The sequence below is a fragment of the Gavialis gangeticus genome, unplaced genomic scaffold (assembly GCF_001723915.1).
Source record: "Gavialis gangeticus isolate Ggan-Ray unplaced genomic scaffold, GavGan_comp1, whole genome shotgun sequence".
NCBI lineage: Eukaryota > Metazoa > Chordata > Crocodylia > Gavialidae > Gavialis > Gavialis gangeticus.
Genome location: NW_017729002.1, coordinates 17,906,475 through 17,932,585, shown reverse-complemented (window position 1 = coordinate 17,932,585; position 26,111 = coordinate 17,906,475). Strand labels below are relative to the sequence as shown.

Here is a 26,111-nt window from a genome sequence, read left to right as displayed (position 1 = left end):
TCATTATTGACTGTAGCTGGCCAGTGACTGTCATCCTTTCCTGAGGTCTCTTCCAATCCCAGTGCTCTGGGGGAGGGATGGAAAAACTGCATAAAAGGCAGCAGCATTGTTTGAATTGCCCTGCTTTCTGCCTTGGTGTCAGTTGAGTGAGGGTGCATCTTAACACACACACACAGTGTCACCCACCCATGTCATGAGTTTTGCCTGTCAGCAGCTAAAGGTGCAGGGCCCCAGAACCCAGACTCCCCATGCACCTGTCTCCTTGACAGCTGGCAGGCTTCGTGGCTGCAGCAGGGCCTAGGAGGCCTGCAGTTTTCAACGCCCCCTGTGCCCCAAGACAGACACAGTCCCACAAGCACCCATGTCATGAGTTTTGCCTGCTAGCAGCCAGAGGTGCAGGGCCCCAGAATCCAGAAGCCCCTGCACCTATCCCCTTGACAGCTGGCAGGCTTCATGGCCTCAGCAGGGGCTAGCAGGCCTGCAGCTTTCACCCTGCTGAGCCTTAACACACACACAGTGTCACCCATGTCACGAGTTTTGCTTGTCTGCAGCTTGAGGTGCAGGTTCCCTGAAACCACTGCACTTATCTCCTTGAAACTTGGTAGGCTTCATGCTCTCAGAAGGGGCTACCATTCCTGCACATTTCATCCAAATCAGCCCAGAAATGACAGTTATAGGCTGTTTTGAGCTTCCTCATTATAGCCTATGGGTGAAACGTCGAAACAGTGTCAAAACAGCAAACCTGTTTTGATGAAACGAAATGAAACCTGTTTCGAAAAGAAATTTGAAATGAATCGCTGTTCTGTTAAAATGCAAGTAAAAATAGAACAGTGCTGTTTTGCATAGCCCTATTTATCTATATATCTGGCATATACAGTAGGCATATCTACACATTCATTAATGCACTTTTTGTAATGTGCATTAAATTTAATACCTCCATTGTGAAGTACTAGAAAAAAGACGCATTAGCCTATTTTAATGCACATTAGCAATAGCACAAGGGTTTTTGTGACGCTTTAATGTGCACTAAAATAGGCTAATGCACATTAAACTGCACTTGTGGGCGCACTCAGTTTTGCCTTGAGCTCCCATATACTGCTATAGCCTTCACTGTTATTATTATGACTACTAGTGGCCTCAAGAAAAATCAGGACCACAGGACAAGGCAGAACCTGCTCCAAAGAGTTTACAATCTAAACAGACAGAAGGTGGGAAAAAGGAAAGATTTTCCCCATTTTACTGGGGAATTTAGTCAGAGAAAAGGTAAAGTGACATGGCCAAAAATATACAAAAATGCTGTAGCTGAGGCAGGATTTGAACCAAGGTCTCCTGGGCTAGGGACAGACATTAAACATAAACCAGTTTAAGGGATCAGAAGCTGATTTAAACCTGTAACAGAACAGATATTCAGCGCACATAAACCAGTTTGAAAATGACTGAAGCCAGTTTGAGATAAAATTGGTTGAATGTAGTATCAGACTTAACTCATTTGAGTCAAACAGGTTTATACAATGTCTGTCCCAGACCCCTTTCTGGTTTAACTTAAACCAGAGTCCTCCAGCATCTCAGATGCTTTGCAGCCCTGGGCAGGGCTCTCTGCTCCACAGAAGGGCTGTCCCTGCCCCTCTGCTCTCTGGCTGGAGCTCCTGCAGAGACTGCAGGCACAGCAGGGCCTGCCTGGCTTCCTCCTGCTCCCCCTGCCCCAAGTACTTCCTGCTCAAGCAGGGATTCCCCACTCCCCTCTCCCACAGCACAGACCGTAGCCAGCATGTGGTATGCAAGCTAATGCTGAGACGTGTCTGTGTAAAGCAGACAGGGCAAAGGCAGACAGGACAGTGACTGCTCAGGGCTTTTGGGCGCTAATCAACAGGTAGCTGGTAATATCCCTCCATTCCTTCCTTGGAAAAAATGTGTAAGAAGAGCTTGAACTAATGAGAGAGGCTTTTGTTTTCTTCATGGGCTGATAAATGCTCTGTTATCAATGTCTTGCTGGGCTGGTCAGGAGCAGCAGAGAGTGGGGAGGAACACCCCTCCCTAATCAGAGCATCTTGCCAGGGCCCGGTCATGCCTTGCCTGACTTCTGCTCAGCATTATAGAAAGGAGGGAGGGCTGCTCTAGTGCTCTCTAGCTTCTAGCCTGAGCCACTGCAGGCATATGCCTGCATTTGCTCAGTCCAAAGGGAATGTTTATATGGTTACAAACTGATTCAGCCTAGCCAGGTTAGACTAACCTGAAAAAGATTGAATCAATTCAGGGTCAGGCTTTTTGAATGTCTGTTCCTAGCCCTGAGGGCTAGGTCAGTGCCTGTTCAACATGACCTTACCAGCAGTGCTTGCTGCTTAATGAGCTTGCATGTCTCCCCCTTTTTTTGTAAGGCAGGGAAATGGATGGTAGGTGGGTCTTCCAAAGGTGGATGGATGATTAGACAGGCAGTGTGATTTGTAGACAGATTAAAACTAGGGTTTAATATTATTTTCATTAAAGATTTATGAGTCAGGTCTGAATAGCTGCAGGTAAAGGAATATTGAAATCTTCACTGTCAACATTGTCAGGATGACTCCCATCCAGCAAGCTGGCATGTGCAATTTGATCAGAGCTTTCACAGACGCATGGCACAATGATTTTGTTTAATGTCAAAACCCCTTTTAACCGCATGTTTTACATCCATAATATTGACCTCTATCCCTTTTTCCAACTACATAGGGAATGTACTGCTTGGACTGAGCAGTACAGCTGCTAGCCTCTCCAGAACCAAATAAACTGTTATCCACAATATAAAGTCAGAATCACCATTGGCACCAAGTGCTATCTTCACTGGCAGCCTCAGTTGGGACTTGAGAGAGAGATGGGAAGTAGGAATGGAGCTCAGAGCCAAAGCCTGCAGTAACCTAAATGTTCAAGTTTTTCCACTGTGCAGAAGGTCAAAGATGCTTAGTAGTATCCTTAAAAGGATCAAGTCAGAATGTAGCCCGTATAGTATTCTTCCTATTTTGGTTGCAGACATAGTTAACATGCTACCTTTCCTTTCTTTCCAGAAGAGATAGAAGATGTTGTGGAACCTGCCAAGCGGGACCGTACTCATATAGAGAGCACTCTGAAACTGAAGGAGGACAAACCAGCAGATGACTACTCAGGTAGTGGTATAATGAGATTTAAGAAAAGATGGGAGGAAGGGAATGTACCATGGGTAGGACATGGACTTAGAATGCCAGTATCTGACCAAGTGTAGTGTGGGCATCAGTCTGTTGCCCAGAGAGGAGGATTTGTGGGGGCGTTAAGGGGTTTGAGCATGGGCAGTGAATGATGGACAATTATCCATTATGCTTCACTCAATTAATTTTCCCTTCAGAACAAAAGAAGAATAGAATTCGTACTCTGAAAAGACAACAGTGTTTTTACCAATAAGTTGAAGAGTCAATATCTATTTTGGTCTTAAAACTTGTTCATACAAATTTAGTATCATTCACCTTCTCTTGCAGTTTCTTGAAGATGTCACCATTTGGCTTTTAAATAATTAAATTCCCTCTGACTTTATATATTTGAGACAGATTTAAGACTCAGATGAGGAGTAAGAGTAATGTTAACATTAGAGTCTGGACAGTCATGGAAATGAGAATGAACACAACTGTTCAGTCTAACCCTGAAGACTTGTTGGTGCTCAGAAGAGTTTTGGGCAACTTTTTAGAAAGTTATTTTTTAAGTTTACAGTATCTGCTCTTCCCATTTTCAACTAGGATCATGAGAAGGATGAAAAACAGTGGGAAAAGCTGTTAACGACATTATTCTAGCCTGCAAATATGAGAATGGACTGGCCAGGTCATGAGAGAGCCTGTTCTCATTGGCATGCAGACATTACAGCAATGGGCACTTTAGGAACCTGTTTCAACAATTAAATAAACATTCATCAGGACGTTTCTTCCCCAATTTTGCTGGCAAATTTGCAAGTTTAGATAAAACTGGGCAGAGCATGTGGACTGAAATCCTAACCCTATCCTGATGTCAGGAAGATTTTTGCTTTTAAAATCAGGGAGCTGGTATTTCATCCCTGAATGTGGTATCCTTAATTTGAACCAAATCTTTGGATCTACTGCAGGTCTCCCATTACTAATGGAAAGCTTACAAAACATGTAAGGCTTGAGAGAAACTCCACAGAATGTCCAGGTCGTATCTGTGATGTGAGAATGGATCTCATGCCAAAGCCACAAGAGCTCCTTCTCTGTCTTTCATGGGTAGTGTCACAGTAGATCAAAACTGAAGAAGTGCTATAACCAGTCCAGAGTGACCAAATGGGAATAGGTTTATACCAGTGGAAGGCTTGTAGGCAGGAGCGGATCCAGTGGATTGGTCCACATCACAGGAGACTGCGGGCATGTCTTAGGATCCCTAAAGCATGTGAAAATCCACCCTCCCTTCCTCTTCCTGCTCAAAGGCACACCCCCTCCTCACTCCTCCTCCCCCCCCACACACAGGTATCTCTGCCCGCAGGGTGCCTGTAGATGTGCAGGGTGGCTGCTCCAACACACTGTAATTACAGCAGCCTCCGTGTCTCATGTATCAGTGTCCCCATGTGTCAAAAAGATGGTGAGGGTGATTTAACTAAAGCTTGTTTGATGAGCTTTAGTTAAAGGACCCCCACTGCCATTTTGAAGTGTGGGGATGGTGATACACAAGACACTGAGGGCATTTTAATGAGACCAGCTCCTGGGGCACCTATACACATGGTAGACCTCTCCTCCGACGTGAACTAACTAGCACGTGTCAGGGCCAACTCAATTAATTGAATCTGCTAGAGCGTGCTAATTAGTGTATTCCAGCTTCATCCACGTCACATGTATTTAATGTCCCCGCATTTCAGGATGGTGATGGGGGTGCTTTAACTAAAGCTCATTGAACAAGCTTTAGTTAAAGAGCCCCTGCCACCATTTTGAAGCATGGGACACTGAATACATGCGACTCTGTGGGCACCCCCCACCACCCCAGAGCACATGTATAAAAGCCCTCAGGGTTGTTCTAATTAAAGTGCCTCCCCCCCCCACCGCCGCCGCCACCCAACACCACTGAAGCACGTGTAAAAATGCTCTCTGTGCCGGAGCTGGGCTCACCTAGGGGCATAGACAACAGCAGCAGGAATGGACAGATGTTCCCCTTCCCTGTGCCTGCTCCAGGACTGGGCAGGTTGGGAGGAAGTACTCTCCAGGCACCCTGTTGCTGCTGCCTTCTCCCCCGCTGAGCCCAGATCTGGCTCAGCCCAGCTGGCACTGGAGGTTCCCCCCACCAGCAGTGGAGAAAGTAGCAGCTGCAGCAGGAGAGTTAGAGAGGGAGGAGGGGTGCTTCTGAACATGGAAGAAGGGCGAGAGAAGAGGGTTCCTTCTCCTGCACACCACTTCGGGAAATCCTAGTTCTGTGCAAAGCGGCTAGTATTCGCTTTGGCTTTGGATTTGGGGGACAGTGATTTGATTTGGTGATTCGAATCACTGTCCTGATTCGATTCGGCTGAATTGGATTACCAGCTCAGAGTAGCCTGCCCCTAGTACTTACCAGCTCAGAGTGGCTGCCCAAATCATCAAAGCTCTCCGAATCTTTTCCGAGGATTCGGAGAGCTTTGAATTGATTTGGACCTTTAAATTGGTCCCCCGATTTGATTCGGATTCAGAGATTTGGCCACTGAATTGGGGCGAGTTTCCTCTGAATCGAATCACCACCTGAAGCTTTGCACAGCCGTACTGCTCACAGGACTATCCTTGAGTAAGCAATGCACACGATCCCTATAGAACTTAATCTAGGACATCTCAAAGCATTTTATTCTGTGGCTTCCTCTTTTGAAAGCTGGGGTTTCACATCCATTTTCAAACTTGCTGAGACAAGCAATCTCTCTGTACATTAAGACACTTCTTATTTCAGCAGCCAAGCAAAGAACAGTCTGAACATTTCATCTGCCATCCACCCCACATGTTCAGAGGAAAGAGAGCAAGGGAGAGATGATGTCAGGTAGCTAATGGTATCTGTGTGTAACTTTTGATTTTGATCCGTCCTTGTTTTTATCACCTTTTTAAATGTATAGCAACACTGCAGAGGCTAAGGAAGATCTACCACTCATCTATCAAACCCCTGGAGCAGTCCTACAGATACAATGAGCTGAGGCAGCATGAGATCACAGGTAAAGCTTGTGGGCAAGGAGAGATCTATCTAGCACTGTCATGATGTCACATTCTGCCTAGTCTAGGGTATGGCATTCAAAAGTTTATCTCCCCTGGCAGCAGACCTAAATATACAGATGTGTCATTAGCTGGGCCTCATACAGTCCACAGACAGTGTGGGGGAGTGTATGTGAAGGTTTTTGGACACTGTCACCTGAATCAGGAGAAGTTCTTCCTTTTATGTAAAGGGGGACGCCAGTACCTTGACCTTACCCTATCTGGTGAGACTCAGGGGCAGACTCACTACTGTCTACACCTGGAGCAGCCAGCACATCTGTGCAAGGTGAGTATAAAAAGCTGCCAGATTTGTATCCTTCACTTTGGCAGATGGCAAGGAACGGAGCCATGCGAAGCAGATGTGAACAGCCACACAAGGCCCATGGAATCAGACTTCAGCAGTGCCCAGATAAGCTGGGCTTGCAAGAAAGCTGAGGAAACTCTTTAGGCCAAGGGGCTTTCTAGCAGATGCCCTACCTCTTTTAGGAAATAGTAACCTGTGACAGGGTCGGGGTATCCGACACCCTGGCCTCTGATGCCCCCTTGTGGTCAGACCCGCCTGCCTGTGCTCCCTGGCCTCCCCACCTGCCATGACTTGATCTTTTTTATTCATTCTTGTATTTATTTTTTTAAAAGGAGGCTGTCTTCAGAGGCTGGGGTAGTCTCTTCTTTGGTGTTTTTCTTATTTGTCCAGCCCTAGGGGCTAGTCTCCCCTTTCTTAATCCTTGGGGCTACTCTGCCACAAACTCCACAGAGTGTACTACCACTTGAAGACAGCTTTGATTGTGCCTTACGGCCTATAACTGTGGTCTCCAGCCACCCCTGTAGCCATGTCTATGCTTTGCAGATAGCTCTGTTTGACCTGGAGGGGTCCTTCCATTCCAAACAGACACTGAGCTCTTCAGACCCCAGAATCCTTGTCTGGGCCTCAGCCTTCCCAGCTTTGGTCCTTTTTATCTGTCTGGGCCTCCTCAACCCAGGTCCATTGCCTCAGACACTGGGCTCCTGGGCTTCAGCCCCACACATTCCTGACCAAAGCTGGCTGCAAAGTATAGAGCACCCCTGGCACCCTGCTGAATAGCCTCCACAACTCCCCTGTAGCACAAAGTGTTAACCATCTGGTTACAACGCATCCAAAAGCCCTTTAGGGCCATAACAGTTGCCACAGTTCTGAGGAGTCAACTTCATTCCCTGGCCCCATGGTACCTTCTTTTCCCTGGCAGCCAGCTCTGTCCTCTACTGCTTGACCTGCAGGCTGTAGACATAGATGGTCAGCCCCAGCCCAGTCACCTGACCACGACCTTTGACAGTGTACCCAGGAGTTTCTGTTCAGTCTAACAAGCTGTTTGGATTCCCCTGCCCTGCAGACCTCTTTAGCTGTTTAACAGTCCCAGGCCTGGAGGTTTGGGTTCCTGCTGGTGCTTGATGCTGCAGTAGTCTGCCCCTGTAAGGCACAAAAGTCTTGTTCCCCTGGGGACCCCACTCTTGCCTCCTGTTCCCCTCCCCATGTTGTTAACAGGGTTGGGAGTCCCTGTTACATAACCCAGTTAGCACGGTTGTGCCAACTGCTCTTTTGGTTGGGTTTCGCTCAAGCTTAGCTCTGAGTGGCCTAAATTCTCTTTGCAGAGCAGCTGATGGCTAAGGGAGTTGGTGACAGAACATGGAACTGCTCATTGTAGGTCATCTTGAGGAATGTGCAGTTGGCCAGTCAGTGGTGATCTATGGCTGGTCCCCTCTGATGTCTGTGCCATGGCACACCACTAATCATTATGTCAGTGTGGTGTGCATGGCTCTTTCCACGAGAGGGAAGAGTGGCCCATGCTTGCAAGCTGAAAGAGGCTGTTCTGATCTTTGTGACCCATCTGCCTCTTTCCTCAGGTCCCTCTGTGTAAGGGTTCAGTGTTATAAGAACTAATAGCGAAGTGCACCTGCTTGACAATCTCAGCGGAGGAGCTGAGGCATAAATTCCCAATACTATGGGATAACTCATGTGCTTAAAATCCGGCATGTTCCTAAGTATCTTGCTGAACTGTGCTGTGCATGGATCTGTGGGAGCTGAACTGTACTCGAGAGCCAGTAAGACAGGTTAGAACTCGGGCACCTCCATGGGGCAAGCTGGGAATGCTTGCACTGCTGCTACCTGTTCTGTGTATCCTACGTCCTTTTTATTTATGCTGTGTCCACTGTACAACAAAGATAGCAAGACTCCTGTTTTAGTATTGGTGATAGGAGGATTAATATACAGCTAAGTCCTGGAGCAGAGCCTTGTTGCAAGGAGCTGACCTATAGCTGAAGCCTTCCTGACCACCCTGTTTGTCATCCTGACAATGACTCTCATGCAAACCCTCACACCCACTTGAGATGCAAGTTCCAGGCACCACACCACATGGCCATGTTCAGCTCCACCCAGTGCTAAACTCCCTTTCTGGGGCAAGCATAACTCTTCACTGCACACAGACCTGCCATTACAGCATCTTGCAGATAAGCCGTCATCCTGCATCAATCTGAATGGCCTACAGTCACAATTTGTCTTCAGAAAATCTGGTGGGACATGCTGCCCCCCTCAGAGCCTGGCCTCCCTCAGTGGTTTTACATGGAGACCCAGAGGTTCAATGGCTTCGTAGGACACTACCTGAGATCAGCCTCAAGAAAAGGATTTTTTATTACTACATTTTGCCAAAGTAATTGAAAAGATCAGTAGTGTGACTACTGGTTTCTCTGACACCCACACTTGCTTGTATAGATGGACTGAGTGACTTGGAGGGGATAGAATTCAACAGGGAGAGATTAGACTTGCACTGTGCATCATGACGAAATTACAAATCCCACCTTTGTCTACCAGCAGCCCCCCTTTTTCTACTTTTACGTAAAGGTAGTTGGACCTTTAGTACTGCAAAGATCCAAGCAAAATCTAACAGACCAAACACTGTAGAATGTAGTTGATGATGCCTGGGGTGCTGCTGTATTCTGGCCACACAACCTCAGACCTCTACTCACAGTCATGCACTAGGTACTGCCCCAGACACCCCCCATACATCTCTGTTCCTGCTTTGGGCAGATCCAAGATTTTTGTGAATTGGGGTGTGAGAGCTGTGACTCATGCCACCCTCCCCCCACCCGGGGTGGGCAGACCATTCTACAGAAGCAGCAACCAGGGATTTTTTAAAGTACCTGAATCAGGTAATAATCTGCCCTCTCCGTGGTTCTTGGCATTCCCTCCTATTCCCCTTTATGCTCAGTGGCACATTCCCTTCCTCCTATTCCCCACTTACATGCCTAGCACTGGTGCTGTCCCTGGCTGAGTTGGGTGTAGGGGAAGCGCCAGAGCCACTCCTTTTCCACTCCAGCCAATATGCATTGGAAGCTGTAGACGGGGTGGCAGCAGGCAGGTTCCTCTTCCCTAGGCCTGTTCCCAGCCTGGTGGGGAACACCAAGGAGGATCTACCAACTGCTGGTACTGCGGCAGTCCCTAGCTGAGCTGGGCTCCCTGTACAACCCAGCTGGATCAGGGCAGGAGTGGCTCTGGAGCTCCCTCCCAACCCCATGTCAGCCAGGAACATTGGCAGCAGCAGGCCAGGGAGGAGGGAATGGGGTGGGAAAGGACATGTTGCTGGGCAGAGAGGGGAAGAAAGGGGAGTGATTAGTAATTCTTACTTACTTCAATTCTTACTTACTTCAGAGACTTGAAAAAGTCCCTGTCTGCTGCTCTGGCAGCATAGTCTGAAAGTGGGCTGCAATCACACTACCACATCCCCTCTGGATTTGTCTATAGCTTATACTCCTGGGATAGGTTGGGTTAGTTCAGCGATAACATTTCCATGCCTCACAACCCAGTTCCTTCTGAAGGAAGTGCTCATGCTCAGCTATGATTACTTTTTGGGCATTTTAGATGGTTTGCTCTGAAACTGCCTGGATTTAATTCCCACCCATTGTTCTCTCACTCTTTCTCCTCACATCTGAGTGTGGGTATGTGCTGGAGCTGTGTGCACTTCACATCTTTCCAACACTGAGAAATGCCTGCAGTGCTGTGATACCATAGAGATTTTATGTATTGAGGGAATATGATCTTATGCAGACAGGAGAAAGTAGCCTCAGTTTGGGACTGCAGAGCCTGCCAGTGCCTGGGAGCTGGGACACTGTGGAACATGAAGTACAACGCCAGTGTAACAATAAATCATTTGATCTCTCCCAGATAAACATATATACACACACACGCACACACACATGCATGCACATGTGCATGCGCCTATGTGGGAACAGTAACTCATGGCACTTTACCCTGGCCAGGGTATTGAGGAGAGCTGGGTTGGACCCATGAAGTGAAGGTGCTCCCTTCCACTGCGCCCCACCACCCAGTAGCTCAGAGGTCCGTGCTGGCTGCTGCTGGCTGCTGAATGACCGGGGAAAGGGGGAGGTAGGAATGGAGCCCTCTAACTCAGGGGCCCAACCTGGCTCCCCCCAGTTCCCCAGCCAGGGTAGATTGGGGAAGCAATGAGGTGAGGGGACCCTGTTCCACGTCCTCTCCCCTGCAGCTCTGGACATTCAGCAGCTCAGCTGGGAGCTCCCTCTCCTTCCCCTTGACAGCCGCCCACAAGAAAAATTAAGCCTGGAAGAAACACAAGTTCCCTAAAGTGCTCTGCTTTTGAGCACATTAATATAATACCTGATTTAGAAGTCCTCACACAGTCAAGGAATTATGATGTGATTGAAACAGCAGAGACTTGGTGGGAGCTCGCATGACTGGAGCACTGTCATGGATGGATACAAACTGTTCAGGAAACATCCTGAACAGGGGAGAAGAGGAGGAGGAGGAGTTGTGCTTTATGTAAAAAAGCCATATGATTGCTCAGAGCTCCAGTATGAAACTGCAAATAGGACTGTTGAAAGTCTCTGAGTTAGGGTCAGAGGGGAGAGCAACAGGGATGATGTTGTGGTCGATATCTGCTATAGACCACCAGACCAGGAGGATGTGGTGGATGAGGTTTTCTTCAAACAGCCTATGGAAGTTTCCTGATCACAGGCCCTGGTTCTCCTGGGGGACTTCAGTCACCCTGACATCTGCTGGGAGGGAAATACAGCAGTACATAAGCAATACAGGAAGTTTTTGGAGAGTGTTGGAGACAACTTCCTGTTGCAAATGCTGGAGAGACCAGACAGAGTCCATGCTCTTTTTGACCTGCTGCTCACAACACAGAAGAATTGGTTGGGGGTGTAGAAGTGGATGGCAAATTGGGTAGCAGTGACCACAAGATGATCAAGTTCAGGATCTGAAGTAAAGGAAGGAAGGATAGCAGGAAAGTAGAGGCCCTGGACTACAGAAAAGCAAGCTTTGACTCATTCAGGCAACTGATGGGCAGGATCCCCTGGGACTGTAGTCTGAGGGGGAAGGAGTCCAGGAGAGCTGGTTGTATTTTAACAAAACCTTACTGAGGGTGCAGGAACAAACCATCCCGATGTGCAGGAAGAATAGCAAATATGGCAGGTGACCAGCTTGGCTCAGCAGAGAACTCTTTGGTGAGCTTAAAAACAAAAGGAAGCTTACAAGAAGTAGAAACTTGGACAAACAACTTGGGAGGTGTATAAAGATATTGCTTGGGCATGCAGGGGTGAATTCAGGAAGGCCAAAGTGCAACTGGAGTTGCAGCTAGCAAGGGACATGAAGGGTAACAAGAAGGGTTTCTATAAGTAAGTTAGCAACAAGAGGAAGGTCAGGGGAAGTGTGGGTGCCTTATTGAATGGGGGAGGCAACCTAATGACAGCTGATGAGGAAAAGTCTGAACTGCTCAGTGGCTAACCCAGAAATGGACCATAAATACTTACAGTCCACTTCTGGGTCCACTGGGGAGTGCACAGGGCCTCCCCCCCGTGCCTCCCTGGCTGGTGATCAGCCATGGGGGGACCCAGGGTGTCCCCTCAGACCCAGGAGGCACCAGTCGCCAAGCCAGAAGTGGACCGGAAGTGCTTCTGGTCCACTTCTGGGTCTGCTTTTGAGCGCACTGGGGAGTACCCTGCACTGCTTTGGGATGCTCCATCTGCTCCACCACCCAGCATTCACGAGCAACCTGCTACCTTGAGGATATGTAGAAAAAACATTTAAAGCTGTGTCTATGTCTGAATTGCTGAATCTTTCTGAATGTCTCTGAATTGATTTGTAAAGTTCCTGTTCAATTTGGAGAGATTAAAGGGTCTCCAGATTCAATTCGGATTTGGAGATTTGGCCACCAAATCGAGCCAAATCTCTGCCAAATCAAATCAGGGACTGAAGCTTCACACAGCCCTAGTGAGCAGCCCCAGTGGTGAAAGAACAGATTAGAGACTACTTAAAAAATGCATGTGTACAAGTCCATGGGGCCAGATGCAGTGCATCTGAAAATGCTGAGGGAGTTGGCTGATGTGATTGCAAAGCCTCTGGCCATTATCATTGAAAACTTGTGATGATCAGAGGAGGTCCCAGATGATTGGAAAAGGTCAAACATAGCCCATCAAAGAAGGGGAAGAAGGAGGATCTGGAAGATTACAGACCAGTCAGCCTCAACTCAGTTCCCAGAAAAATCATAGAGAAGGTTTTTAAGGAATTTATTTCTAAGCATTTGGAGGATAAGCAGGTGATTAGGAGCAGTCAGCATGGATTTACCAAGGGCAAGTCATGCTGGACCAACCTGATTGCCTTCTGTGATGAGATAACTGGCTCTGTGGATGCAGGAAGAGCAGTGGATGTGATATACCTTGTCTTTAGCCAGGCTTTTGATATGGTCTCCCGCAGCATTCTTGCAAACAAGCTAAGAAAGTATGGATTGTTTGGATGAATGGAGTTTAAGGTAGATAGCATGCTAGCTAGTTCGTCAGGCTCAATGGGTAGTAATCAATGGCTTGAGGTCTAGTTGGCAGCCAGTATCAAGTGGAGTGCCCCAGGGGTCAGCTCTGGGGCTGGTTTTGTTCAATATCTTCATTAACGATCTGGGAGATGGGATGGATTGCACCCTCAGGAAGTTTGCAGCTGAGACCAAGCTGGAGGGTGGGGCTATGATTCAGAGTGACCTAGACAAATTGGAGGATTGGACCAAAAGAAATCTCATGAGGTTCAACAGGGACAAATGCAAAGTCCTACACTTAGGATGGAAGACTCCCATGTGATACTACAGGCTTGGGGCAAACAGGCTAAGCAGCAGCTGTGCAGAAAAGGACCTGGGAGTAACAGTGGACAATAAGCTGGATATGAGTCAACAGTGCGCCCTTTTTGCCAAGGCAGATAACAGCATACTGGGCTGCATTAATAGGAGCGTTGCCAGCAGATTGAATGAAGTGATTCTTTCCCTCTATTCAGCGCTGGTGAGTCCATATCTGGAGTACTGTGTCCAGTTTTGCACCCCCCCCACTACAGAAAGGATGTGGATAAGTTGGAGAGACTCCAGTGGAAGGCAATGAAAATAGTTAGGGGGCTGGGGTTTATGAGGAGAGGCTGAGGGAACTAGGTTTATTTAATCTCCACAAGATATGACTGAGAGGGGATTTGATAGCAGTCCTTAACTACCCTGAGGGTTGTTGCAAAGAGGATGGAGCTAAACTGTCGACAGATAACAGAACAAGGAGCAATGGTCTCAAGTTGCAGCAAGGGAGGTTTAGGTTGGGTATTAGGAAAAACTGTCTTACAAGGACGGTGGTGAAGCACTGGAACAGGTTACTGAGAGAGGTGGTGGAACCTCCATCCTTGGAGATTTTTAAGGCCCGGCTCAACAAAACCCTGGCTAGAATGATCTAGCTGGGGATGGTCTTGCTTTGAGCAGGAGGTTAGACTAGATGACCTCCTGAGGTTCCTTCCAACCTTAACTTTCTATGATTCTATGATTTAACCAGGGTTAATTTTTTGTGCGATCAGCCATTTTGAAAGTGCTCTGCAGCTATGCACATGTGTTATGACATGGCTGTATTATTTGCATATTCCAACTTTTGATTTCTAAGCTACAAAATAGAACACCAATCCAAAGGGATAACAAATAACTAAGGGCCCCACCCTGACTCAGTGAGTAGGGATTTCTCCCTCCCCTCCATCACAAGTGCAGAACTAATCCCTCACTTCACCTGACCCATGGAATCCTGCTAGAGAAGGATATAGCAAGTGAGGATTTAGGCATCTAGACTTGGCTATCCTCCTGTTTCTGCCAAGAGAAGTATTCAAGAACATGACTGAGAGCATCACAAGTATTCAAGTAGGTCATGGAGTAGCCCCAGGTGTACTAACATTTTCAGTCACATTAAGTTGTTATCCACACTACATACTAGGTCGGGGTGGGTAATTATTTGGGCTGGTGAGCCACTTAAGGAGTTCTGGTGAGCTGTTGAGGGCTGGGGTTGGAGGGAGGTGCTGACCCAGCCTCAGTCCCCAGTCATGGCTGTTTAAACCACCTGGTGTGGGAGGAGGGATGAAGAAATGCCAATTGATCCTATCATATCTTATCTGGCCCTGGAATCATCTGCCCCATGCCTGCTGCCAGGGGTGCCAGATAGTGGGCAGTAGGGCTGTGTGAAATTTTGCCGGCTGTTTTGTTTTGACACTGTTTCGACTCATTTCAAGGTCGAAACAGCAAAATAGAAATGAAACAAAGGGCTGCAAAACAGCCTCAAAACAAAACAAGGCTAGTCAGAACATTTCAAAAGTTGAAATGTTTCAACCATAGTGCTGGGAAAACAAATTTAGCCCAGCTGGGCTGACTTCCCATCCCCAGTGCTAGATGGCATTGGGGTCTGGGAGTCAGCTGAGCTGGCCTTCTTCCCATCCCTGGAGCTAGATCACCCCGGGGTCAGGAAGTCAGCTCAGCTGGGTTGACTTCCCATCCCTGGCGCTAGATTGCCCAAGGGTCAGGAAGTCAGCCCAGCTGGGTTGACTCCGCATCCCCAGCGCTAGATTGCCCCAGAGTCGGGAAGTCAGCTCAGCTGGGCTGACTTTCCATCCCCTGGTGCTAGATCACTCCGGGGTCGGGAAGTCAGCTCAGCTGGGCTGACTTCCCATCCCCGGTGCTAAGGGAGTCCGGGAGAGATGGACAGGCCAGGATAGCCAGCACACTGGCCAGTGCCACCACATTACCACACTACCCACCCTCACAGACTACAGCTCCCAGCATACCCGAGAGCTGCCATGGGACTGGCATGACTGAACAAGCTTGGCAGAAACTGATGAAATGTGTCCAGGCTGTGCTCTGCACCAGGTGGCACTTCCACACACAGGGTTGGTGGGACTGGTCACATGTCACAGCTTGGGTTACCCCCTGTGCCTGGGCTGGTCATGTCTTAGGGGACCTGCCGTGGGACAGATAGAATCACTAGGAGGGCCAGATCCAGCCTGTGGGCCATAAATCTGAGCCCAGAAACTGATATTGCCAAGAATAATTATAAAATACCTGCTGGACACATTTCATCAGTTTCTGCGGAGCTTGTTCAGTCATGCCAGTCCCACGGCAGCAACCCTGCAAAAGTCTTGTTTGCTTCTAAAGATCTTTTCAGTCAGCCTGTGGAATGGTTCTGGTGCTCTGAAGCAGTGGTACAACCTAAGGCCACCAGCTGGGAGGTGAAAACAGGGCATCATTCTACGGACCATTCTGTGAACAATGTAATGTCCTGGAGACCCCTTTTCAAAATTCTTACAGTGGGCTATGGAAGAGCTAAAAAAGAAACAGGCCACCAGAGAGATTGTCTCTCATATTTCACACAGATAGCAGTACCTGCTAGACAGAGCTTTGGGAGCTGAATTTGGATATCATTCTATTCTTTTCTGGAGGCCTAGGCTTATCATCTACATGGCATTATCATCTTACAGAGCTTATCATCTACATGGCATTTTTTGATTGCATCAGTCCTAAAAAGCCACAGACCACAGACTTTCTGACTAAGCTTGTGCAATAGCATCTGGGACCACTACACAGGTCCCTTGTGGATACAAAGAAATCCAAATCTGGATACCTAGGCATCCAGAAAAGAACAGGATGCCACCCTTGGTGCCCTGGAAATATCAATTCTCCCCTGGCCAAACAGCTAGCTGGCATTCATGACCTTCTGTATCCATTAGGTCTGTATCCATTAGGAGAAGATGATTAAGTTAGGTACATTGCTGGATGCAATCCTGTTTAATTAAAAAGAACACATTGTCTGGTTGCTCTGAACAAAGCAGAAACAAAAAGTAACAGGTAGCTGCTTGCTTACAGTTTGCAAACCTGCCCCTCTGGTCAGCTCTGTGCTCCAAGGAACTCTCTATTTGCTCCCTTTTTGAGCTATGCTCACAACTGCTTCTCAATGCTATCTTCTGACAACCTCCCTGTAACACAAACATGCTCATACACAGATATAGGCACATGCATAGAGCTCACCAAATAATCCCCTAACTCATGCAAGCATGGGCATCTCGATCAGCAAAGCTTAGCTTCTGAAAAGGCTTTGCCAGGCCTCCCTTTAGTGGTTGCTTTTATTGTTTCCCACTATCAGCCTCTATATAATGTTAAAGAAGGGTGCTCAGTTGTCTGTAGGACAAAATAGGACAAGGATCCACTGCTATGGAACATTTCTCTTATACCCTCTAATGGATAGCACATTACAAGGGTGAACAAAGTATTTTGTAAAACATTTAGAAGCTGACCTTGTAGCCAGGTTAGGAGGTGTCCCCATGTGCCAAAAGGCCCTAGTGACTTTGTAGCCAAGGTGATGACGCTATAGTGTTGAGAGAGGTTTCACATCTACCATCCCACCAATATTGGCTTTACTGCCAATTTCCCTGCATGGCAAGGTTATGCTGCTACATAAGCTACAGGCTACATTGGCTGTTTCCATTCACCTCTGCTGCATCAATAACTCAAATGGCAGACAGCGAACTCCTTGAGCATGGATGTCTAAAATGCTTTTCTGATGTGTCCTAAATACCATCATTACTCTTCCTTAGAAAGGGGTTGGGGGAGGGATATTTGAAAATAGAATAGAAATTGCCTGAGACATAGCTCAGTAACAGCCCCAGCTGCACGCAGTTGGACAAGATTCATGATGGGTCCCAGAGGCTGGGACAAATATGGAGCAGGAGAATCATAAAATGTGTGTGACCTTTTAAGATGTAAGCCAATATACAACGGTAAGTTTCCTCCACATTTCTAGCAATCAGTAAGTGTCTTCACTCCTCTATTAAAAACAGTGGCCCTCTATTTTTTTATATTCTGTGGGACAAATTTTGCTCTTAGTACAGGGTTACAGTTTCCTCTGACTTTACTAAGCATTTTGTCCATGTCTGCTGAGAGCAGAACCAAGCCTATATTGCCATCCAAGGCTACCAATGCATTTTGGGGTTATAAAAATGCTAGCACCCTCTGCTGTAGCTCTCCAGAATACTAGGTCACTTGTAGAATTTTCTGGCATGGAATAGATTTTATTTAAATCTTTAAGCTGAAACTGAAGTCTTTTTCTAAAATGTATTAATCCATCTTGTTTGCAATGTGTTCTTTCTCTTGGATGTGTTTGCAAAGAAAACTTCTATTTAAAGTGTGGTTGCATGTAAGTATGATATATGTCATCTCCTTCCACACAACTGACATTTCCATTGTGTACACAAGGACACTGTTTACACATTCTATACAGAAGTATCCAGGTTCCAGAGAAGAGTCCCTCTCTGGGACTATGCATGCCTGTGGGTGCATTCTGTCCAAGTTAGGGTTACCAGTTGACAGTGCTCTGTAGCCCATGGAGATTGCCCTGCAAGTTCCATCCTCGAAAGAACTTCTAAAGACACAGGCCTGAAGAGAAGTCACAGCAAATAGTGGTATATGCTGACAACTCTACCATGTGTTTGTGCATGCATAGACATTTCGTAAGGACATCAAAGAGTGCCTCATGCCTAACCTCAGTGTCTTCCACAATCAGGAATTTTAGGAAGGGGAAACAGGTAAAAGCAACCCAGCAGAAGAGACACAGGACATTTTATTTGAGTCTGCTCCTGTGTGTCAGCTGAACAAACCTCAAGTGTGGCTTGTTACAGGCAAGTCAGCCAGCTTCGGTTTTGTAGGTGTAACCCCTCCCTTAGACACCACTATTGAATGGGGCTTTCATCAGAGCCTGGGTAAACCTCCTGCTGGAAAGGCTGGTCCTCAGTGGTAGAGGTCTCATAGTGCAAGAACTCTGAATTCCAGTGGACCTTTAATTATTTTTTGCCTTTCATGAGTGTTTGAAATGTTCAATTGGTTCTGCTTTCTGTCTAGGAGAAGGCTGAGGTCAACCTTCAGCTCCCTTGCCTCACTGAGTCAGGCCCAATTGACCACCTCTCTTCCACTCATGTTGCCTTTTCTCTCTTCACCATCCCCTCCCTTCTAACAGCTTACCCTGGACGCACCCTTGCCTCTTCAGGCACAGGTTGGTATCACTATCTGCCAACTGCATGCTACTAGCAGCCAGCTAACCTCTTCACTGGCCTCTCACCATTGTCCACATCTGCTGAAAGTCATCATTCTTTCTCTTTTCAGATACCCATTGACCAAAGCCACATGCCTAGAGCCCACATCCACTGTCCAAACTATATACCCAGTGCACCAATCCACCAGCTAGATCTAATTATATGCCTATATGAACTTAATATTTTACATTAGATGGCTCTCTCTAAAAGACCACACTTTCATGGTATCTAAGTGGCAGAGTCAGCATCATAAGGATAGATGTTTTAGTAGGTGTTGTCAGGTGAACCTGTCCCATTCAGTCAGAGACATTTGCAGTTCCCTCACCCTGCCCAAGCCAAGGGAGAAAAAATTTTAACCCATCCCTTGTTTGGATTAAACCTGAGACTGTCTTGGTGCATATTGTTGTTGCTACAGTTCATAGGCATTTGATGATGGTGTACTGATATGGCCATGAAATTGGGTCCCCGGTCATGTTACAGCTCTGTAGTTGGCTGCTGGGGCCGTGAATTTGGTAGGTCCCTATTCATAAACATAGGTCGATATATGTAAACATATATATATGTTAATGCGTGTGTGTTTGTATATATATACAGGCAGTCCTCAGACTTACGACACAATGGGTTCCTGAAAACCACATCTAAAGTCAAAACGTAACTCAGAACCAATTTTCTCATAAGAAACAAGGTTATAAATGGGGGATTGGTTCCTGAACCAAGGCCCACTATTTGCACCAGAAATACACCAGAATTTTGTACTCAATCAGTTACAGATGAGTAATATAGCTATGTTAATGTATTTATACTGTAAATAGCAGTCATATTGATTTGGAAGGACTTCTTTGAGGTGACTTGGCTGGACTTTTTGAAAGGCTCTTGGTTGGACTTTTTGAAGGGTTCTTGGCTGGAGTCTTCTCAGGAGTCTTGGCTGCAGATTTTTCTGGAGTCTCGTCTGCTTTCTTAAAGAAAGTGTCCAAGGAAGTTTGGACAGATGTTCTCCAGGGAGATGAGCAATGCAGTGAATTTGTTTGCTGACGTGGCATCTCATTGGATCAAGTGTTGTAAAGTCGACGCTGACATCATAAAGTTGAAACAGGGTGTCAAATTTATAAACGTTGTAAGTGCAAAATGTTGTAACTTGAAACGGTGCAAGTCGAGGACTGCCTGTATATGTATGTGTATATATATGAAATGTGTATCTATACTTATCTATACTGAATAAAGCTATAACTGTAGTCATAGATATATAACATATATAGATATTTGTGATTTAGGTAGTAAATGACCAGGCCAGCATTCTAAGGGTTAAGTGAGCTACGCGAGGATGTTTGCATACAGCTCAGGGTACTTATTACCTCTTTCCCATGGAAGGTGCATTATGGGGTTTGTGCTTGTGAAGTTTTGTATCAAGCTGACCCTTGGAGAGATGCTGCCCTAAGCAGCTCATCCTTCCCAGTTGCTTAAATGGGAGATCATTTTGTGGTGTGGCTTATGACCAGCCTAGGTGACCATGAAAAACAGTAGCATCTATTTGTGTGCCCTGCCATGCTGTGACACCCTCTACTTTTCATGTTGGGGTATGTGGCCTAGAAACGGTCCCCTCACCAGTTTAGCCTCAGATCAGCTGAGACCACAAGGCTCTTCTGCTATGGAAAAAAGAGCAGCTGTGCAGCAGGCTTGATGTACAGTAAATCACCAACCTGCAGCCAAGTAGGGATGTACCATCCCCGGAGCAGACCCTTTTGGACCAGCAGCTGAGGACTTTTTTGAGTCCCCAAACCAGGTAAGAATCCCCATCTCAGCACCCCTTGCCTTCCCCTCCATGCTTAGTGGCACCTCTCCTCTCCTCCCATTCCCCTATTCCCCACCTGCTGCTACCAGTGTTCCTAGCTGACCCTGGGGTGCTGGAAGCTCTGGAGCTGCTCCTGCCTCACTCCAGCCAGACATCTGGAGACAGTTACAGCTGGAGACGGTGCCAGTGGGCACGTTCTACCTCCCTGTCTGATCCTCTTGGCCATTCTCTGCCAGGCTAGGAACAGGCTTGGGGAATGGGAGCCTACAGGAGTGGCTATAGAATTCCTCCACCCCCATCTCAGTCCAGAAAAGCAGAGATGATGGCAGCAATGGGAAAGGGAGGCAAAGAATGGGAGGGAAGAGAAGGTGCCACTGAACATTGAGGGTAAGGGAGGGGATGCTGAGAGTAGGGGTAGGGTTTTTACCTGATTCAGAGGCTTAAAAAAAGCCCCTGGTTGCTGCTCCTGCCATGTGGTCTGTCTGCCCCAGTTGGGGGGAGCTGGGAACAGAGGTGCCACCACGCCTGAGGCACTGGTCACTGCTTCCATACTCCTCTTTACAAAATCTTGAATTCATCTGTCACTACCAAAGATCAGGGTTCCAGCCTTGGAAGAAAACCAGCTTTAAGCAGGTCTCTGAAGTCTAAATTGAAATGGAACAGCCCATGCTATCCATGGTAAGGTCAGGGAAACATAGCATATAGGGCCTTTCATGGAAAAAAACATGAGCAGATTACTAACATTCATCCAAATCTCCTGAGCAAAAGTGGATGCGAAGAAAGATCAAGCCCCCACTGAGAAGGAAAACTTCTGGTTTCCCAGTACTGATAATAAGCAACCAGCTCCAGACCATTCAGCCAGCAGTACAGCTCATGTGTCCCTCTGTTGTGTGATGAGGAATGCATTGCTTCCTTACATCTATAGCAGGAAGCCAGGACATCCCTGAGGAAGGCTATAGGCAGAAGCTCTTTTCTGAAGATGGAGGAAATCTCAGGATAACCACTTCCCTGATTCATGTGAAGACTCACACAGCATATGAAGGCAGAGGCTCTTCCTATGATCAGTTACCACTGTCATGTGATAGGAAGTCAGGCATAGACCTATTTCGAACCCATGTGAAAAGGGGGGCAAAGAAGATGCCTAAGTGCTATCCTGAATTAGCCTCTAAGCTTGAGGTGGTCTGGACATAGTGGGGTAGAAGGGGCACATTACTGGATTCTTCCTGTTGGGAAGCTTGGCACACACGGGGCAGCACATTTGCTCATGCAGCCAAGAGCAGAGCTGAGAGTGTTTATCAATCCTTGCCTTCACTGAGAAAGCAGATGAAATTAACAGCAACATCCAACAAGTATTTTATTGCAAACAGGGAATGTCTTATATGCACAGGCATGCTTTCACCAACAGCACAGGCACACTCAGGCTACAAGGGCTTTACTCTGCCAGAAGGCCCTGTATTGAGTGGGGCTACTCAGAGAGTAGAGCTGGCAGAATTGAGTTCAAAAGCAACAGAGCCCTAGAGGAAACAGGGAGCCTTGACAAAACTATGTGCATTGTGTCACTGGGTTATAAAGAAGTGTGAATACCATCTTGCAGGTGGTACTTTGTATAAGGAACTTTTGAAAAAATTGCAGACTGTCTCACTCCCTGCTGGAGGCGGGATGCAAGCTGAACGTGTGAGGCTAGGTCATCCAGCAATGGAGCAGGGGGCCATAAGCAGTAAAAGAAAAGATGCCACGTGGAAAAGGAGAGCCCTGTTTTCCTTGTGGAAAAGGACAGCCCTTTGAGTCCCTTTGGCAGAAGTGAGCAACACAGAACAGCTGAGGTCTGCTGGCTGGGGAAGCACATGCAGGCAGAAGGTGAAAGCTCTTAAAGAGGGAGGCATCAGTCATAGTAAAGGAGTGAGAGGAGTGAATTTATGTCCTCAGATCATCAATGGTGGGGAAGTGATTCCTATGTCTTTCCCAAAAGCAGTCCCAAAGTAGTGTCAGGCAGTTGCAAGCATTTCCAATGTGCTTGAATTTGGAATTAGTTTGGGGCCAGAGGTCACTACAGTTTGTAAAGAGGCCCCTTTCTCAGATGGAGAAATGGGGATAGTGCCCAGTAGCCATGCAAGGGCAAATAATTTGCCTGGGTGAGTTCAAAGCTATGGGCAAGGAGCAGATGCAAAGAACCTCCTCATCCAGGTGCCAGGTGGAGGAATGGGTCTCCAGAAATGTGTTGGAGGTAGGCAAGCAGATGGTTCGCCTAATGCCATTCCCTAGGTGCCCAGGCCAACCCAAGAAGCATTACGGCAGCTCAAAGGTACCAGCGCCACTGTTCCAACATTAAGGAGAGACAGACAGAGCTGGTGGAGCACATTACTGAACCCAGGTATCAGGGCTACCCTGGGAAGCAAGAGCAAGGGCCTGTGTCTGTCCAGGCCTCCTGAGGCTCTGGCAGCAGTGGGCAGGGAAGGAAGATGCAAACAGAAGCTCTGCGTGAGGGATGAAATCACTCTGAAGGCTTCAGCTACAGGTATTTTACCATGGACTGCCATCTTTGGGATAAATTCCTCAAGGATGTGGTTTGAGGGCTTTGCAGGGTGTGGCTACAACACCTGAAAATTCAGGGTTCCTCACACTACATTTACAGAGCACAGGAGGCACCCCCAGAATCAGGAGCAATTCTGTGAGATTTAGGTTGGGAAAATCCTATTCTCACTTGGCATTGAAGGAAACATCTAAAGCTGAACCTTCTGGCCTTAGTAAAGATGGGCATTGCTGTGTGAAAAATGATGCTCTGGAGCAGGGGGTCATTTTGCTTTGTTTGTTTGCCCTTCTTTGATGTCTATATCCAGTTTTCTCAGTTTACAAGACAAATCTAGGTCTTTCCAACTGCCAGCTCTGCAAATGGGATCTGAGGCAGATGCAGACTATTCCTTGTCCTTGTATCCACCCTCATCAATATTCTGGTCTCAAAATTAGGGCCTGTATACAGTTTCTCTGTGCAATATTCAGTCAAATGCTACACTGGAAAATAATATTAATCAAAAACCAAATGAGAAGTGGAAGAGTGAGGACAGCAACAGATGATAAAAAGTGGAGTTTCTGTCCTGTAGGAAATTCCAATATTTCCAGATTTGGTTTTGTCTAAGTTTGGAATAAAAAGACAGACACTACCACTCTGTGGAGTGAGACTAGCCACGAGGCTCAGTGGCACTCCAGCAACAGGGGGAGACTGTGATGTGTCAAGGGAGATGTAGCTCAGGCACCTAGTAAGGCTCAGAGGAGATAACAGGAGCCTGGGGAACAGGAACTACCACTCTCATGAGGTATGACAGTGATTCATGTGGACAAAGAGGTTAACGCTGGTTCAAAGCAAAATAATACATTTTGATTTACACAAAATCCCATTTTTCTGACAAAATAATTTCAATTTTTCTGACCTGCCCTATTTATATGCATTGTATTTGGTCATTTATTGTTGCTAGCCAACAGCTAGTCAAACTGGTAGCCCCACAAAACTAGAACACAACAGAACTCTTCTGCATCCGTGCACTGATGGCGTGCTGTTGTCACCGTACCGCGTTGTGAAAGGGATGTATAGGGATTCTGGTGAGGAACACCAGCTCAGCTTTAAAGGGTGTAGTTACCTTTGTCTCTTAAAAGGCACTTTGTTAATTATTCTGGAAATAATTATTTTATTTTCATAAGTGATTTATTAATTTGTCTCTAAAATGAAGGGAAAAATGGACTCCCTTGAACAGCAAAAGATCTCCTTCTGAATTCTTCCTGCTTATATTATTGACTTTGGAAAGATCAGAGTCAAGGCAGTTTTTGCTTACCAGACAGATAATGGCAAAATGAATGCTTTACAGATCTAGGGCCAAATCTTTGGTGTAAACAGCTAAGCTCTGTTTAAGGCAGTGAAGCTAGACAGCATCTCTGTTGGGACAACAGCAGAAGACCTGGCTAGGATTGCACGTGTGAAAAATGAGACAAGGATAAAGTAGGATTTGTCAAAAATGTTCTGTCAAAATTGTTTTTCAGTGGAAGATTCAGTACTTAACTACATGAAATTTTGTGAAAAGCACCTGCTTTCTGTGGAACATTTTGGTTTTGCATTGATAAACCTGAAAACCAAAATATTTCAATTTGGACATGCTGGCAGAGCTGGCTGGTGGAACTTGTCGTTTATTTGCCTTATGTGTCCCCCACCCTTGCATTCCCCAGTGAGACTATAACTTGCATATCTTGCATCATGGCCAGGAATTTCCACAGTGCACTGTGTCTTGGCAAGAGGAGAGATTCTGGGAAATAAAGGATAAAAAAACATGTTTGATCAACTCTTCAGCTTTCTCCCTCAAGTCCACTGCCAGGATTTTTGAGTTCATGCCCAGGAAGGGGCAGAAAGCTCAGCAGTGATAGGGCCTGGGGTGAGGAGAGGAAAGGAAGCAGGCAGAGCTGCAGGAAGTCACCAGAATGCAATGAAGCTTCTTCATACTATGAAAGCCCCAGCACCAGAACAGGCCTTGAGGATGAACTGACTGTGAGCTAGCTCTGGTCTAAGCTTTTTGATGTGTGAGCTGCAGCATAGTCCAAGCTACTTAGCTTCAAGCAGGAACTTACAGGCCTGTTTAGACAAAAACAGATATCAGACTTCTGAGTGCAATTCAGCCAAGTGGCAGTTCAAAGCCAAAGATTCCTTCCAGCCCTTTTAGCATCCAACATGTCAGTCTGCTCCGGATGCACAGGGCAGAGTGAAGTACACGCTGCAGGGCTGACAGACATAACATCTCATTTTTGCCAGCAGACTCAGTGAATGGCTCACTTGAGGCAAAGAGCAGATAGGCCACAACAGGGTTTTCCTGCTTTTTTTCTGATCATAAATGCACACCATAAATTCTTTCTAAGACTCACCCATCTGAGGGCCATGTCACACAGGCCACTTAACATGTATCTGAGACATAGTAAGCACAATCATGCCATATTCAAAATGGCCTGAGCAGTCACACAGTAATTATTTCTACAATCTCAGTCCATTCTGGATAGGGCTGGAGGCAGCTGTGCTTCGTCTCCACTCTCCCTCCTCCCCCGGCCCCTGACCACAGCGCAACTTGCACATCCACCCATGAGGACATGCAACGCCCACTCCTGGAGCCTATCCCCTCCCTGCCATATGCCCAGCACTGCCCAGCCTGAGAGCACCTGCCCCTGACATTACACGTCTCTGCTGTTGATGGCAGGTGGAGAGAGTTATGGGATGCCAAGCCCAGGAGAGAGTGTTGTGTCTGCCACTGGCAAAGAGAGACACTGGGTTCAGTTCAAGATTTTGGTGCAATACAGGGGATCAGACCAATAGTCAGCTAGCTGTGCTTGTATTATCATTAGAGCAGTCCAATGATAACTTAACACACATTACTTAATATGATCTGGAGATATCAGAGAGGGGCTGCGGGTGCTCGACCACCTGGGTGACAGTGATCATCGCCTGCTGGAATTCACCATCCAGCGCAAGATGGCAAAGGCCTGCAGCAAGGCAGCAACCCTAGATTTCAGGAGGGCAAACTTCAATGAGCTAAGGAGAATAGTCAGGGAAGCACTGAGGTCCCAGAAGGGAGGGGAGCCAGGTGTCCAGGAGGAGTGGTCGCTCCTTAAGGAGACGATCCTCCAAGCCCAAAGGGAGGTAATCCCAACACGGATCAAAGGGAGCAGGAGGGCACACAAGCCCCCA

At 47.0% G+C, this 26,111-nt stretch overlaps 1 protein-coding gene across 4 annotated transcripts in view; it reads left to right on the top strand.

Annotated features, from left to right (window-relative positions):
* The window catches only part of SRL (sarcalumenin), a 134,005-nt gene that overhangs the window by 87,653 nt on the left and 20,241 nt on the right, over nt 1–26,111 (top strand). The window contains exons 3-5 of one of the 4 annotated variants that reach the window (XM_019507553.1): nt 3,036–3,137; nt 6,062–6,157; nt 18,534–18,569. In XM_019507553.1, coding sequence (XP_019363098.1) covers nt 3,036–3,137; nt 6,062–6,157; nt 18,534–18,569 — 234 coding nt within the window. The remainder of the gene's footprint in view (nt 1–3,035; nt 3,138–6,061; nt 6,158–18,533; nt 18,570–26,111) is intronic. The other 3 variants (XM_019507554.1, XM_019507555.1, XM_019507556.1) reach the window with 3 other exon arrangements.